The sequence below is a fragment of the Marmota flaviventris genome, chromosome 12 (assembly GCF_047511675.1).
Source record: "Marmota flaviventris isolate mMarFla1 chromosome 12, mMarFla1.hap1, whole genome shotgun sequence".
NCBI lineage: Eukaryota > Metazoa > Chordata > Mammalia > Rodentia > Sciuridae > Marmota > Marmota flaviventris.
Window position 1 is genome coordinate 69,167,113 of NC_092509.1, and position 16,535 is coordinate 69,183,647.

General features: G+C 35.8%; 1 protein-coding gene and 1 pseudogene across 2 annotated transcripts in view; both read right to left on the reverse strand.

Annotated features, from left to right (window-relative positions):
• Positions 1–16,535, reverse strand: part of Rps6kc1 (ribosomal protein S6 kinase C1) — a 196,608-nt gene that overhangs the window by 22,743 nt on the left and 157,330 nt on the right. For both annotated transcript variants that reach the window (XM_027934804.2, XM_027934803.2), the window contains 2 exons: positions 8,074–9,672; positions 7,713–7,802 (listed from right to left, as the gene is read on the reverse strand). In XM_027934804.2, coding sequence (XP_027790605.1) covers positions 7,713–7,802; positions 8,074–9,672 — 1,689 coding nt within the window. The remainder of the gene's footprint in view (positions 1–7,712; positions 7,803–8,073; positions 9,673–16,535) is intronic.
• LOC114092220 (large ribosomal subunit protein eL33-like) lies at positions 13,773–14,176 on the reverse strand (annotated as a pseudogene).

Consider the following 16,535-nt stretch of genomic DNA (forward strand, 5'->3'; position numbering starts at 1 on the left):
GTTGACTGCCCAGTTATCCATTCTATATTCCCTGAAATCCTCCAACAGGAACTCAATTGCTTTTCTCAAATGCCATGTTTGTTAAGAAAGGTATATGAACTGTTAGAAAATTCCCTGAACAACATTACTCTAATTAGGTAGTATATTATCCAGAAAAGACCAGTGAGGACTAGCACTTTCCAGGAGAGAAGTCTAGAGTGGCTGGACCTGCTCTCCTCCTAGGCCTGGAGGTGAGGGGAGAGACCAGGAGCTGCTCCACCTTGCTACATTTGCTCTCTCAGCTCAGCTCGGTCTCCAGCCTCGCTTTCTGCCACCACCTCATTATTAATTCAGTTGGTTTTCAGGTAATCCAATTACCTGCACCCTGGGCCTGTTGTATTATGGGGAACCAAACACAAGCACAGATTACACTTAGCTAGTTCAGGCTAGGCTTGGCAAAACACCCAGCTCTGCTTTTCTCCCACCACCCAGCTCTGAATTTCTTGTTGTGGTGACCTGGCAACCATGTTCTGAGCTTTCCTGTAATTATCTGCACAACTTGGGTCAAAACTCCTTGATTTCACTTGATTCAGCACTTCAGGGCCAAGAATGACTTGTTCAAGGGAGTTTATAGGTATCATTACTATACCGTTTTCTTGTGAGATAAAGTAAGAAACGGGTAACTACCATATGACTTCTGGTTGACTGATTATAATTATAATTCTGAGCTCTCCACAATCTTGCTCAGACTCTCACCCTGCATTTCTAGGAGGGGGAAAAAACCAACAGCATGCTCCATTTTCCATTGATCATATCACAACAACTCCATTCTGAATAGCCATCGGGTGTCACACTGTTACCCAACCAAAGCCATTAAAGTTGATTGATGAGAAAAAGGCTAACTGAAAATTGTGAGAATGACAGGCGCAGTTTTCTCTCTGCTGCTCCGCTGCTGTGCCAGGCAGGGAGACAGCGACATGCACTGCTGTTAAAGGGGTTTCAGGAATCCTATTTGCCTTATCATCATTAATTTTTTAAAGCCTTAGCATCTGTAAACATTGATTTGAAGAAAATATTTGTGAAGAATTGCTTAGAAGGAGTAAGCCCCAGTTGCATCATGGAGATTCAAACTAGCACAATTTTACAGGGCAGAAAACCGGTGATTTGATCAAAATAGCTACCCAATCGCTCTAGCACATAATGTTTAAGATTCAGCATTACATCCTCTTTGCTCAATATCAGAGGCCAAAGATAGTTCGCTTTCTTCCTTAAAATAATGCAGGCCAATTAAATGAAGAGTTGCCAAAAATCAATTTAGACTTCAAAAATAAGATGCATGATTCTGCAGCTATGACTTAAAATTCTCTAGTCTCATTTTCCTTCTGAAAATAAAATTTGTATCAGATCATAAAGAAAACAGTTTGGAGTAAACAGAAGGTTAAAATCAACATCCCTTTAATGATCTAAATCTTGAGGTAAAACACTGCTATAATTTGGATCCTAAATGTCCCCCTAAAGGCCCAGGGGTTAAAAGGCTGGGTCCTGAGCTTAGCAACATCAGAAGGTGGTAGAATCCTTAAGAAGTGGAGCCTAGTGGGAGGTCTTTAGGTCACAGGGGTGTGCCACTGAAGGGGAGTGTGGGACCCTCACCCTTCCTCTTCCTCTTTTGCTTTCAAGCCATGAGGTGAGTGATTTTGCTCCAGCATATGTTCCCACTGTCATGTCCTGCCTTGCCACAGGCCCAAAACAACAAGCAACCATGAACTGGAACCTCCAAAACTGTGAACCAAAATACACCTTTCCCTTTATGATTATCTCGGTATTATAATAACAGAAAGCTAACACATCCTTCTCCCACCAAATATCAGATAGTACTGGGATATATATAGAAATACTGTATTTCACCCCTTCTATATGTAGAATTTATTAATTAATCATCCTTACAAACTTTTCTAGTTCTAACAGAACTTCTCTTGGGAGAGGCTAATATGGCATTTTCTGAGATGCCAAACAACAGGGACTGAACTTTTTGCTCTTACCCTGTCTCAGTTTCACCACTAGAGACAAATCACATTCTGTCCCGATAGGAGAAGTATGATTTCAGAATGGGTCTGTTTATGGGGTGCTCTTAATCCAGATGGGAAGGTGACCAACCAACAGTGGGGTTTTGTGAGGGCTCATTATGTATCCTACCTAGGGATGGATCACAGGGTTCCACACCCTCAAATCCTTCTAAAGACACTTGTTCTTCTTCTTTACATCAGAAGGGTCTTGCCTGGACAAAGTCAGACCTCTGTAGACTTGAAGCCCACACTCTGTACTCATCACAAGTTTCACTGCTAGAGAGAAAGGCAAAGTACACAAGGGAATTTCCCTCAGTATAAAATTGCCCTTGTTTCATAGCAAACCTGACAATTTACTGGTTCTCCTCAAGGAGAAATAGATATATTTTGTTAATGGCAATAAGAACTAAAGGCAAAGGATCAAATATATTTGTTAACTTAAAGAAGTATTAAAACCTCCACTATGTATAAGAAAGCTGCTGCTGAAATTTTCCTGACAGGTCATTCAAAGAGTTACTATTTGAAAAATAATATTTGAATAGTAAACACAAACATTTTACTCTTTTTAAATTATTTGCACAACTCACCCTTACTTTTTTCTTCTTTCTCCTTTAAGGAGAAAAAAAAACGTAATTATGTCATTGTTATTTCAAAATATACATCTATATTTGCTTTCTCTATTAACATCACATTCCTAAAATTAAATCACTCAAGGTTGGTGAAATTACCCAGGACTCATAAATTCTCATATCTAAATAATTCTTTTTTCTTTAAACAATTTCATTTGTTGAGAATCTTGGCATTTAATTTTTGCTACTTCAAAAGTTGGCATCTTCCTCTGAATGAAAATACTTTCCATAAATCCTTTATCTCCATATTATATATATTATGTACAAACTTCATAAATGAATAAAATATTTGCTTACAAAGTCCTCCAAATGAAATAACCCTTTTAACTCTACTAATGTTGGATGAGAAATCAATATTTACTGTTGGAGGAAAAAATTCTTGCCTTACTAAGATGAACTTGAATTTTGACTAAATTTGGTATAAGAAGGTTGTCAGATGATTTGACATCAGTGATTTTTACTTATACGTGACAAATCTATTTTACTACTGTTAAACTGTGGGCTAGAGAGTCTTAAATAACTGCCTAAGGCGATGCAATGAGCTAATGTTTGACCTGGGATTGTTACATGGGTTTGGTAAATCTCAACGCCACCTAAATGTTCTGTCTTAACCTTCTGATGGCTTCAAGACACTTTAAACCATCCATGGTCTAAGTCCTAGTTCTAATTATATAATACCTAACTATCACACACAGCACCATGCTTAAAAAGAAATAAATCGAGTGGAAAGCATGTTTATGGAGAAAAGCAGGGTAGACTACCCCAAAAAAATATATTCATGGATTATTTGATAAAGTCAGGCCAGAAGAGCAAAGGATGGTAAAAATAAACGTCATGCTCTAAAACTGAATTTTGCAGATACTTTTCAGCATGATTTTTCTATGTTTCACTTTTCACCGTCAGCTGTGAGCTGTTTCCAAGTGTGAAATCGCCTAACAGAGGAAGCAAAGCTGTCATTTGACATCTGGGAGCGTGGAGATTGGGCTGCAGTGAAAAGCACTTTGGACTTCTTCAATTTACACACATATTCACCTATAAATTCTTGAATCTGAAAAGTATTCAAAGAGAAATATCAATGTAAATTTCCAGCATTTAAAATTAAAGGCTCCTAATGGGGTGGAAAATAAAAGTGAAGGGCATGCTGACAGAATATCACATCAACATGTTTAAGACTAGAATGGGAAACTTAAATGGCTATGTTAGCATAATAACTAATGTATAAATAATCTTATTCACTTGAGTTAGACTGCATATTAAACTTTCAAATAGTCTTTTGTATCTTATACAGTTAATAGTATAAGTTCTATTTTCCAGCTGCTTATTTATGATGAGAGTCAAAACTGTTAAGAAAAAATACTGGTAGGAAAAGAAAAATTCACACTCTTGACATCTTATTTTTCATTTATACTTAAAATGCTATAACAAAAATTTATTCTACATTATCAAGTGATAAAACATATAAAATTCTTTGTCTAAAACTGTATGTTTTATGTACAAATAGAAGTAAAAACAAAGTAACTAAAAGGAAGTCCTTTGGAGAAGAATAACCAGTCTACCCCCATTTTTGTTCTATAATCTCTCTCAGTGAAAAGCAGAACCTATCTAAAAGTCTCCTCATAAGGTATCTTTATGGAAACTAGACAGTGTTATATTTATATTGTCATGCCAAACAATCTATTCCTACTTTGTGGACCATTTCTTTTGCTTTTTTCTTTCTGAACTCCATTCTGTGTGTCTGTGGTATAAAAAGAGCCCATTTACCTTGAATGATGTTTATTTAAAATAAAACCTTGCTAGAGAATCACCCTGGATAATCTAAGGATACAAAGTGAACCTAAAAGGAATGGTTTCTACTTTGAAAACAGGGCTGGGTTTGATCAGTGCATTCGTATTCTCAAGACCCTCGTGATGGGTCTGCAGCTGCAGCCATTTATGTGCTGGCTTTTTCACAGATGTAGACAAGAGAAAGCGCCATGGTTTTTGTCTTTTTGTTGCTGGATTTGTTTTCTTTAATATTAAAAAAAAAGGGCAACTTAAAAAAAAGTTCTTAGGTTGTAGAAACATATGAATATTGAACTTCCTTGGAAGTATGCATTGTTGAAATGACTAGGACTTTTAAAAATCTAAGATCATAAAGTTGGCAGAAACTATTCTTAAATAACAGAAGGTGATCATTTGCATTTCAAAATTTATCTATCTTGCCTTCCCCCTCAATTAGACCAAAACATGTTGATTCACAGGTTTCTGTGTGTGTTTTTTCTGTTTTAAACTTATTTATAGAGCAGAATAATGGCCCCCCTGCTAGTTTGGCATTTGCTCAAGTTTCTGTCCATGTAAATCAAATCTGTTACTGGAAATTTTTCTCAAAATATAGAAGCACATCATCCACAAGATAAAAAAGACACACTGCTGATATTATAAAGTACAGGGCAGGTGGGTGATGTTTTTAGGACAAAAATATGATAAGGATTTCCAGGGGGGAAGAATGGTAAGGGCCCCATGCTGTTCAAACAAAGGTGAATCGTCCTCATCAGAATCTTGTGACAACTTCACTTTCAAACCAAACATGAGTGCTTAGCAGGCTTTAGAGTTACTTGCATAAAAACACCAAGGTTCGAGCTGGGGTAGGGAAAAGGGATATCGGAGGGAACCATTTCAACCCTGGTGTTTGTAAGGGTAGATCAAGAAGTCTAACAACTACTTACTGATTAGTGAGTTTTAAACACTGATGCACTAACATACTATCATTGTTTCCACCACCCTTTGAGAACAAGGAGGAATAACTACTTGTAGTTTTTATTAGTAGCTCTGCTATTCAGTTTCAAGAAAAACAGTAATTTATAAATTTTTGCTTCAATTCCCCCAGTACTGTAAGCAAATGGTTAGTAACGTGTAGACTTAACTGAGTTCTTTAACTAAGTTTGAGATCTTCTAAATTAGAACATTAACATGACCTTTCTATTAAGACTATGACTGGTTTTGTTTCACCTTGCTGCTTTAGGTTAATAGGCCCAAGGACTGGAGAAACTTTCCATACTATTCATGCACACAGTGATACTAGAACACTTCTAGCACAACTAACAAAGCTTGAAGGCAAATCCCTTTATGTAAATAATTACAACAAAGCCTCTTTTTATACTAAAGGTTTGTTGTTGTTGTTGTTTTTCCCCAAATGCTAGTGAAGGACAACCTGAAAAAGGACAGCGAAGGGAAAAAAGAAAAAAAAAAAAAATCCATTAATGGTACACTGCCACCTGCTGGTGAACTATGAGAATGGTGATTTCTGAAAAAAGGCTTAAAAATTAGAATTAAGAAACTGATCTGTATTAAACAGAACACAAAATTGAAAGTATGTATCTGTTGATGAATGTATTATGGTTTTGTCCCACATATATTAATGCTCTCAGGATCCCAAGAAGTTATGGACATTAAAAAAACAGACTGTGCTTGAGACTAAAGAAAAATAATTTGCTTGAATGCTAAAATACCACCTTAAGGAGCCAGATATAAATATTATAATTATTAACAAATATACTTATGTACACTGAAACCTAAAATGTAATTTCTTATCAAATTAGAAAGTTGGGTGGTGTCTATAAAACTAACAATCAAGACAAACAACTGGTTTTTTGCCCTATTTTGTATTTTATCTAGACACAAGGTCTCACTGAATTGCTTAGCGCCTCACTTTTGCTGAGGCTGGCTTTGAACTTGAAATCCTAGGGTCTCAGTCTTCCGAGACCTGTGCCACCCCACCCAACCAGACAGGTAATTGTAATGAAGCGATTTCCTACTATGAAATTTTTGTTATTCCTTTTACTATATCACACCAATATGTTTTCAAAAATCAGAATCATGTTATCTATTTGAGGGAGAAAAAATTATAGTTTTGTTCTATTGTCTAGGAAAAAATAAAATCAGTCCTAATTTGGAAAAGAATGCGACAGTATTAGTTCCCAATAGTTATTTAAGGAAAGTTTAAGCATATATTCCTTATAGAATTAAAAACTTTGCTCTTCCTCTTCACTGTAATTCTTAACAATGAAGGTTGTAACTAAAAAACAGTAAATCTCTTTCAATTCAAATTATAATGATTTCCTGTGCAGCAGAGTTAAACAAGATAAGCATCAATACACTGGTAGGCTAGTAAGCATTAAATACTGTAATGACCAACAATCAAATAGATGATGTCAGCATAATCAGTTGAAACTCCTTTGGAAGTAGATGGAGGCTTCTTGGGGGCAGCAGAGGTTGGGGGGTAGGGGCACCAGGAGTGAAGAAACTGCAGTCATCCAAAGATAGTAAGTGCTAGGCAAAGCAAACAAACTCTGAATTCAAATATAGCCCATCCGCAATGATGAGAGAGGAAAAAGTAACTCAAACATAATTCATATGCTTAACTTACCTAAAATTATCAATCAAGGACTTCAAACCCACAGAAATAAATCTCTTATTTTTAAAAATAAAGACAATACAATAAGGGCAGGAGAAACCTGTTGTGTCAACTGTTTGGCTAAATGGGCTATTTTAAAAGAAGAACATGCTTCCTAAATTTTGTTAAATATAGAAAGAATCTTAAAACTGCATTCTAAAATGCCAGGTCTACTCATCACTGAAATCACAATGCATTTTTTTAATCTTTATCTATTTATAGCCTTAGGAATTTGATCCTTTAGTCAGCTACCTCTAACATCTTAATAAAAATCATCCATGTAAAGAGGGTCAAGATATCTAAAGTTCCTTCTAAGCACTAGTTAAGTCATTTTAAGGAATTTATTTCAAGTTCTAAGGGATGTATAACCACTTTTTACAAGAAACACACACACACACAAACACACACACACACACACACACACACACACACAACATACACCTATGGATTATACAATGGTTTTATTCCCCAAATTTTCCTTTTTAGAGGGTTAAAGAGATAACCAACCAATACGTATGTGAACTGCTAGTGAAAAATACAACTTTTACAAAGAAAGGAGAGCTGCCGGACCACTTTTTCAAGTGAGACATTTTAGGAGATGGCTCTAACCTGGGGCACAGTACATTCTCTCTATGGCATCGCTGTCACAGGAATCTTCAACCTCACTCCACCTGCTAAAATACGTTAGCTGAATGTGTCCTAAAAACAAAACGACAGGAGAAATCAAAACATTTTTCTCTTCCATTTTCTGCAGAAGTGAACTGTAATTACTCCTTTTGTAGCTAAAAACAGTATCATTAAGAATAATGGCATCATTAAGTACTAGAAGCTATTACTGGGGGTGAATTTGCTGCACTGATAATGAAGCTCTAGACAGGAAATGAAGATACTAATTACAAGATAAAACGCCTACTCAGTTAATTGGAAGCAACAGCGAATAAAAAGAAATGCATTTGCAAAAGTTCCTGACCTCTATCATTCAATAAGATGTTGTTTGGGTTCAAATCGCGGCACACAATTCCCTCTCTATGTAAAGCATCAAGGGCTACCACCATTTCAGCTGCCCATCTTTGAATGCAGCCCTCTGGGATGTAAAACCTGGAGTTCAGTGCTAATTTTTTATCAAGGTCCTCAAAAATCTGATGGATTTCCTTGTCTCCTTCTAGTGCTAACATACTTTCTCCCTTCCTCTCAGAGTCTCTCTGGAATAAACAAGTAGATTCCTCTTTAGCCAAATCATCAGCTTGATCTGTAAACAGCAATACTTCCTCTGTTTTTAAAGTGTCTGTGTTTGCATTGTATTCATTAGCACCTGAGAGGGGATTAGAGATACAGAATAAGCTTTCTTCGGTGGTGTTTGCAGTTAATGCCAACTCCGCCACTCGAAGTCCTTGCAACTCAGCATCTGAGCTGGGTAACAAAGGCAGGTCCCCTGAACTACTACGATCAACAGCTGCTACAAATAACACCCCAAGATCCTCCTGCGCATAGTGTGTCTCGGTTATACTACAGGGCTTGGGCCTAGAGTGATCACTCAGTCCCTCTGTGCCTTTTTCTTCAGGGGCCTGGCACTGTTCAGTACTAAGCCTGAGGCACAACACATCCGGGGCTTCCAACAGTTTGCTTTCTACCATGCCCACATTAGTCTGTGTAAACTTAGTAGGTCCCGTTCCAGCAGCTTCTTTTGTTGGCTCCAGTTCACCAGGGAGATTTACAAGAAGATCGGGTCTTCCTTCATCAGTACCACTGACATCATCAAAAGCAGCATCCTTAAAGGAAATAACTGGGACTGAGTCATCTGAGCCCCTGCTAATGGTGTCCTGAGCTTTGAACTCTACCTTGTTCTCAATGGAATTAAAACTCTTAGAAGTGCTGTCCCCATCTGGAAGAGTAAAGAATGGTTTCAAAGGTTCTGATTTTAGACTACACAGTTTTTCTCCAAAATCAAGTCCCAGGAGTTCACTTGTGCTATCCTTACTGTCTATCCTAAAGAACTCCATGGGGCTATTTTTTGATCTACTGAGGGAATCAGAGGTTCTTGGAGAACAAACTGCTTCTGGGTCCTCATCTCCAGGGAAGAACTTCAGGTCGTGGGCTCTCAGCTGAGTGCTAGGGCTGTCACTGTCAGCAGCAAGATGTGCTGGAAAGCTCCTACTGGCTTTGGTATCAATGTCATTCCCTTCAGTCTTCATGAGAGGCTCCTCGTTCAAAGACCCTGGTTCAATCTTTTCTTGCCCATATTCATTGCATAATGTTAAATAACTAGTAGTGCATTCTTCTTCTGAACTTGAGCCGGAATCTGGCCATTTTGGAGAGCTGTCTTGGCCTTCATCTTCCTGGTTGCTATCATCTTGAGAACTTGGAGTAAGACTAGTCTTCAGAGGCAGAACTTTAAGTGTGCTTCCCCCATCACTTCCTCTGGATTCAAAGCTGCCACTGTCCTGAGGACTACAAGTTGGCTGCTGCCGGTGAACTTCAGTAAGTGTGGACTTTTTCACTTCCTTAATGTCAAAGCTTTCTTCAGGACTTCTGTTTAGAAATTTACTGATATATGACCAGAGTTTGCCACCTGTGAATAAGTACAACCAAAAAAACAATAAGATCCTTAAACTAATATTTAAGCAACTTGAAAAAAAAAGTATTCTAATAATCATCAAAACCAAGTCAACAATACTCATTAATGTCAAATGTGTTATAAAACAGGCATATTTAATAAAATTTGAGGCTACATTTCAATTTTATTATTGCTAACTGATGAATATGGTTTCAAGTATTTCTCCCGATATCAATTACTTTCAAAAATGACAACCTATTTCTTTCTTTTGAAGGGAAATTAGTTATAGCAAAGACTAATATGAAATCTCACAGCTAAAATCTTGCTTTAAGTTAACTCTTATTTAGTCTTAGAAACATCTGATTATGTTCTGGTCTGGTTATGTAATAAGTAAGTGGTCAAGAAATACATAAGTACTATATGAACTTGTATACCACAATGAGGGAAAAATAATCAACAATATTGTTCCATTCTGAAAATGCCCAGTCCAAGTCAGGCACAGTGGCGCACACCAGTAATCCCGGCAGCTTGGGAGACTGAAGCAGGAAGATTGTGGGTTCCAAAGCCAGCCTCGGCAATTTAATGAGACCTAAGCAACTTAGAGAGACTGTCTCTAAATAAAATATCTTTTTTAAAAGCTTGGGGATGTGGCTCAGTGGTTAAGCACCCTTAGGTTAAAACCCTTGTACCAAAAAAAAAAAAAAAAGCCAAAAATTGAAGGAGAAATTTGGCAGCTGTTAATGTAATTTGTTTTTAAATGACATTATTTTTTCCCATCTTATGCTCCCTGATACATGTTCATATGTTGTATAAGCTCAAGTAAAGCCATTGAGAAAGATTAATTGAGCAGCAATTAATGAGGTAAGTTATTATAATTATGATTCTATATTCTGATTTATATCTATAAAACTAAACTCACTTAAAACACTTTTGCAGAAATCAAATAAACATAAAATAATCCTGCTTTTTACCAATAATATTTGTTATGTAGTTACTTTACCATTTTTTTGTTTTATTTTAACCATTAAAAATTCAAAATTAGAGATTTTCTGCTAATTAGAATCTTTATACAAAAACTATAGTATCAAAACCCCACAAATGCACTGATTAAAAATAATAGTAAAAGAAAGAATGATATTAAATTTGATCCAGAAATCTCAAAAGCAGTACATAGGGAGGCATACTTTGGAAAGATAGATATAACTGGCTCAGAACATTTTTAATGTCACTATTAAGCAACATATATCAAATGTAGCTAAATCTTAAAGAAAAGTAACCATTGACAATAAATGGCATGAATAAATCAGCAGTTGCATCCAAAAATTTTGCATTTTACATTTCATTTCTAGAAATTCCATAAATACCCAAAGTACTGTGCCTACCACAGAATAAATGATCAGTAGAGGGTAAGTGTCATAATATCAATCCTAGGATCATCATGCATCTCTTTCTACCAATGATCCAGTTAACAGTCTTCCTTATTTTAATAACAGTGATGTAACTTTTCTGTCTCATTTTTTCTTAGCTGAAGCTTTCTGTCCTTTTTGGAGTGTATTCAATGTTTCCATATGGTTTTCAAACTCACACTCACAAAGGAGCTATGCATCAATTCCAGTCTGAAGTCTTTTGACAACAATAACCACATTCTTTTGAGCACACTTACCTATACTGTGGCACCCAAACAATAATGCCTACCCCTGAAGCTGAGATCCTTATGCAATCCAAATAAAATGACACTGTGATTTTTGATTCTCCAAGATGATGATTCCTTTGAGGGAAAGATCAAGTCTTTTTCACCTTTCTATGCCTACTGTCTATACAGTATGCAGGACATGGAGGGCACTCAGCCAATACTTGTTCAGTCAATCAATAACACAGCATGAGATGTGCCATCACCACGTACAAGTTTCGGTATCAGCAAGAAACACAACCTGAAAAAGTTCTAGGAAGTTTCCTTCACTCTTAGGCCAATGAATCTAAAATTCAATGTACTTAAATTCTTTATTTTTGTCCCCCAAATCACATCTTTCTGTCTTCCGAATCATTCTAGCATAAAAGTTTCAGACCAAACTTGAATTATTTTCTTTTCTTTGCTCCTCCTACATTTGACACGTCTCCAGGTCCTATGAGTTCTACGTACTGTGTTTCTCCCAGGCATCTCCTTCTTTTCATTCCTTTGGTTATTCTGTGCTTCTGGGTATAATGCTATAGGCACAACTAGACTATAAAGTCCCTACTATATCACTCTATCATACTAATTGTTGTCTAGTTAAACTTCCATTTTAGCCCAGATCTTATCATGCCATTTCTCCATTTAAGAACTCAAATCCCTCTACATACTGAACCATACCCAGGCATTTGAACCCCTGGGTAATACAATACCAATTCATAATTGGGTCCTCTTCCCCTATTCATTACAGAATTCACTTGAATTGGACATCCCCACATAAACCCAGGCTGGGCTTTTTCTCATTCTATACTTACCACTTAAAATTTTTTCCTACTAGTTTCCTTGTAATATCTGCTTGTCAAAATCCTACCCATTCTTGAAAGTGCTTCAGAATCTGTTCTTTTTACCAATTTCTTTGTATCCCTTTACCGGAAATAATTCATATCTTCTCTGAATCCTCTACATCATCTGGTCCCTCATATGACATTTACAACATTGTACTTCATATTAATGTTACCTTTATGCTTTTATTATTTCCTTTACCAGATTGCAAGATCTTAATAAATGCAGAGGATTCTACCTAGCACTAGTGAGTTAATAAATAAATATTTATTAAACTGAGTAATAACAAGTGGTATCTTCACAATTTTTAAAAATCCTTTCAAAGAAAAAGGTGTACAAGTACTAATAATGTCATTTTAGAAGACACCACATTTTCTTCCTAGTTTAAAACTAATAGAGAGCTTTACTATAAAACTTTTCAAAAAATACAGAAAAGAATAGGAAAATAGAAAAGACAAAAATTTAAATTATCTGTAATCCCACCACCTAATGATAAACACTATTAAGTCATTACTATACTTACTTTCACATTTTTTAGTCATAAATAACATCATAAACATTTCCTAATTTTCATGAGAAAATGAGCTTGAATGGCTATATAGCATATCCATGCAACAGATGTTGTGATACAGTTAAATGTTCTTCTGTTGTACATTTAAGTTGTTTTCAGTTTTTTTTTTACTAGAATTACAATAATAAATATTATTACATACAAATACTTGCATTCTTTGATTATTTCATCAGGACAGAATCCCAGAAATGAAAATACTGAATCAAGAAGCATGTTAATGTTTTTGGTACGTGTTGCTAAATCCCTCTACCTTCTGGTAAGTAATGTGCACAGCGCCATCCTGATGGCCAAACTTGCCCATATCAGATAGTACCAAGTTTGGGTTGAGAATTTGGCTCACTGGTAGAGCACCTGCCTGGTATGCATGAGGCTCTGGGTTTGATCCACAGATTTAAAAAAAAAAAATTTAGAAAGTTTATCCATTTGATAAATCAAGTATGGTATCCTATTTAATTTCCATTGTTCTCATTATTAGATAAAATTTTAAATATGATTGTCAGTGTTTTCTTTATGGAATCTGTTTCCAGACTAAACAAGCACTTTAACAACAATTATAAAAACTGTTATTTTTTAAAGGGACAAAACTGTTTTAGTTCTTTCCCACTCTCTGATGGGTGCTCACTTAAATTTATTGTTCCTAATGCTTAATATTGAGCTACAGAAACAACATTTTGATCAAATCACATCCTTTTTTCAATTATGAAAAATATAAAATCACATCACCTATAAGAAAACATGATTCTAACTAAAGTTTCTCACCCACAAAATCTGCTTGGGTTTTCACTTTCTGCAGAGTTGAGATCAGGCCCAATATAAAAACTTATACAAATATCACTATTAATATTATTATTATTATTATTATTATTATTACATTAAACAACTTTTTAAAACCATGTTATTGCTAAATCACAAAATATAAATAGAAAACAGTTAAAATATTAATAATTTTAACACTTTAAGAATATGTAAATGATATTTTTCTTTTTTTTTTTAAACAAGAGCACAAATTCATCTTATTTATTTTCCATTAGTTTAAATCTTTGGGGGATACAGTATCAGACGGATTCTGTATCCAATGGCCTTAGCAGGAAGGTTGCTTCAGAATGTGATCTGAACCATGCCACTATTTCTGTGGCACAAGTTACCTTTCCCCAGATTACTCCTATTTTGTTTGGTCTGCCACCAGGAGTCACTGTGTTGTTTTTTGCTTTGTACACATAAGCACATCTTTTGCCCAAGTAGAACTTGGTTTCATCTCTGGCATAAACACCTTAAATTTTTAGAAGAGCTGTGTGCTCCCTTTGGTTCCAAAGACCCTGCTTATAGCCAGCAAAAATGGCTTTGCACCACAGCCTTCCAGACATATATGCCTTTTAAAGTCCTGTTGCCAGCAGGCCTCCAAAGGCATTTTTCTAGGCCCTTTTGAAACAAAGTTGCAATTACTGAAGCATCTTAAGCTATAAAGGTAGTAATTCATAAGGTTTAACTAAAATTATTTCCTTGCCTCTCATCACATTTTAACTTATTATCTTTCTACAAGATTGCGCAATAAATGTATTAATCTGCTTGACCAGAATTAGAACTTAAAGTTAATATGGATGATCAAATATTGTTATAGCAATGATAAAAATCATCTTTTGACTCAGAAATTCCATTTCAGAACATCTGTCCTACAAATAATTTTTAAGAACAGACAAAATAAGACTGCACAAAGATATACATGTACAAGTACTGGGAACAGTTTTTAAAAAACAATTAATAAGGACATAGATAAATTATGGTAAATCTGCACAATCATTTTATATCTACTCAAAAATATCACAGCAATATTTGCAAATACAAGATGTTTACCAAGTACTGAGTACAAGTCTACGTATTTTGCGTTTATCAACCATTTAACTTTCACATCAACCCTATAAAATGGAAGCCAACTATTATTGTTCCTGTTTTGCGGATGAAGAAATTGAGACACAGAAAGGTTAGGGCCCAAGGTTGCACAACTAGTAATAACAAATCAACATTTGTGTTCATATAGCCTGGTGCTGAAATCCTTTTTAAACACTACACAACCCTGGCTTTCTTAATATAAACCTACTTGAACTCACAGGGAAAGGGTCCAAGGTACATTGCAAAGATGGGGTTGGGGGAAAGCAAGATAAAGACACAATATAATCATCTGTATTTTTAAAAATCAGATAAGTGAGGAGTATATGTTTATACATAGAAAATTTTTGGAAGATGCATAATAAACTGTCAATAGTGTCTATTTCTGGGGAATAGGTAATTTTTACTTTTATATGCTTCTATATAGTTTTAATTTATTTGCTTATAGATTAGTTTTATACATTTTTTTAAAAACCTAGCTAAAAAAGGAGAATCATCTTACCACTTTGGTCCCTTGCGGAGAAATTCTTTCCCACTACTATTTGGTATGTCAACACTCCAGGGCTTTTACAATCTTTGTTTTTCAGCCTGGCCTTTCATCTTTTTTCCAACAGGCTCAATACTCTATGGTTACACAGAGCATCACCTACACACCAAGCATTCTGCTGTAAGGATATGTGAGGAATATTATATAATCCTGATTTTAGGAACTTACATACCTTTCTTCTTCAAATAGAGTTAAGAGGTTAATTTGAAAGAATAAACATTTTAAACCTTTCCCCCAAAATCTTGTCTGTTATATCCCACTTCCTTCTCAATACCACCTGAATAATAATAATCTACAGAACTGAATCTTGCATTTTTTCCTTCTAAATCTATTCCTTCCATAGCTTAGTAAATGGAAAGTCCAATCTTTCAATTATTTGAGCAAAAAACCTTAAGAGTTATGTAAGGCAGAATCATGCCAGTTCTACCTTCAAATATAGTCAGACTCCAGTAACAATCCCACCATCACCATTACTAACTATGAATATGGTTATAAGTATGCCTCCCAAAGGTTCAGGTGTTGGAAGTGTGGTCCCCAGTGTGGCAATGTTAATAAGTAGTAAGACCTTGAAGAGTAGAACCTAGTGGGAGGTCCTGAAGTCACTAAAACCAAAGTCCCTCTCTGGATTCCTGTCTCACCACATTATCTCTTGTTTTCATACACACCCCTACTACTGTAATACCATGCACCATGAGGACCTTACCAGAACCAAACAGATTCTCACACCATGGCCTTGAACCTCCAGAACTACAAGGTAAATAAACCTCACTTATTTATATAATACTCAGCCCAGGATATTTTGTTATAATAACAGAAAATGAACTAATACAAAAACCTGTCAAATCTACCATGATTTTCATTTGAATTGCTGTAACAACCTCCAAGTTGTTCTCTCTGATTTTGCCTTTGCCCTCCTATCTTCTGTTTTCCACAAAACAGTCAGAATGATTTCTACATTGTCACTCCTCTTTGCTCAGTATCCTCCAATGACTTCCTAACTCATTCAGAGTAACAGTCAAGTTCTTAAAGTGGCCTATGAGACCATACAGAATCTGCCTGTCCTATTACTCGCTCCTCTAAACTCAGTCCCATCTCTTCCCATTCTCTCTAGCCACACTCGTCCTGCTACTTCTTACACACCAAGCACACTCTTCTGAGCTTATGTACTCTTTTCTCTCTTGCCAAGACATTTTCCCTCACATATTCACATTGCTCCTCCTCACTTCCTTCAGGTCTCAGGTCAAATGTGCCTTTCTCAATCAAGTGACCACCCTATATAAAACAGCACTGCTCTGACAAGTCCCTTCCCTCCTTTTCTTGATTTTCTCCTTAGTATTTATCTCCAGCTGACACACATTCATTTA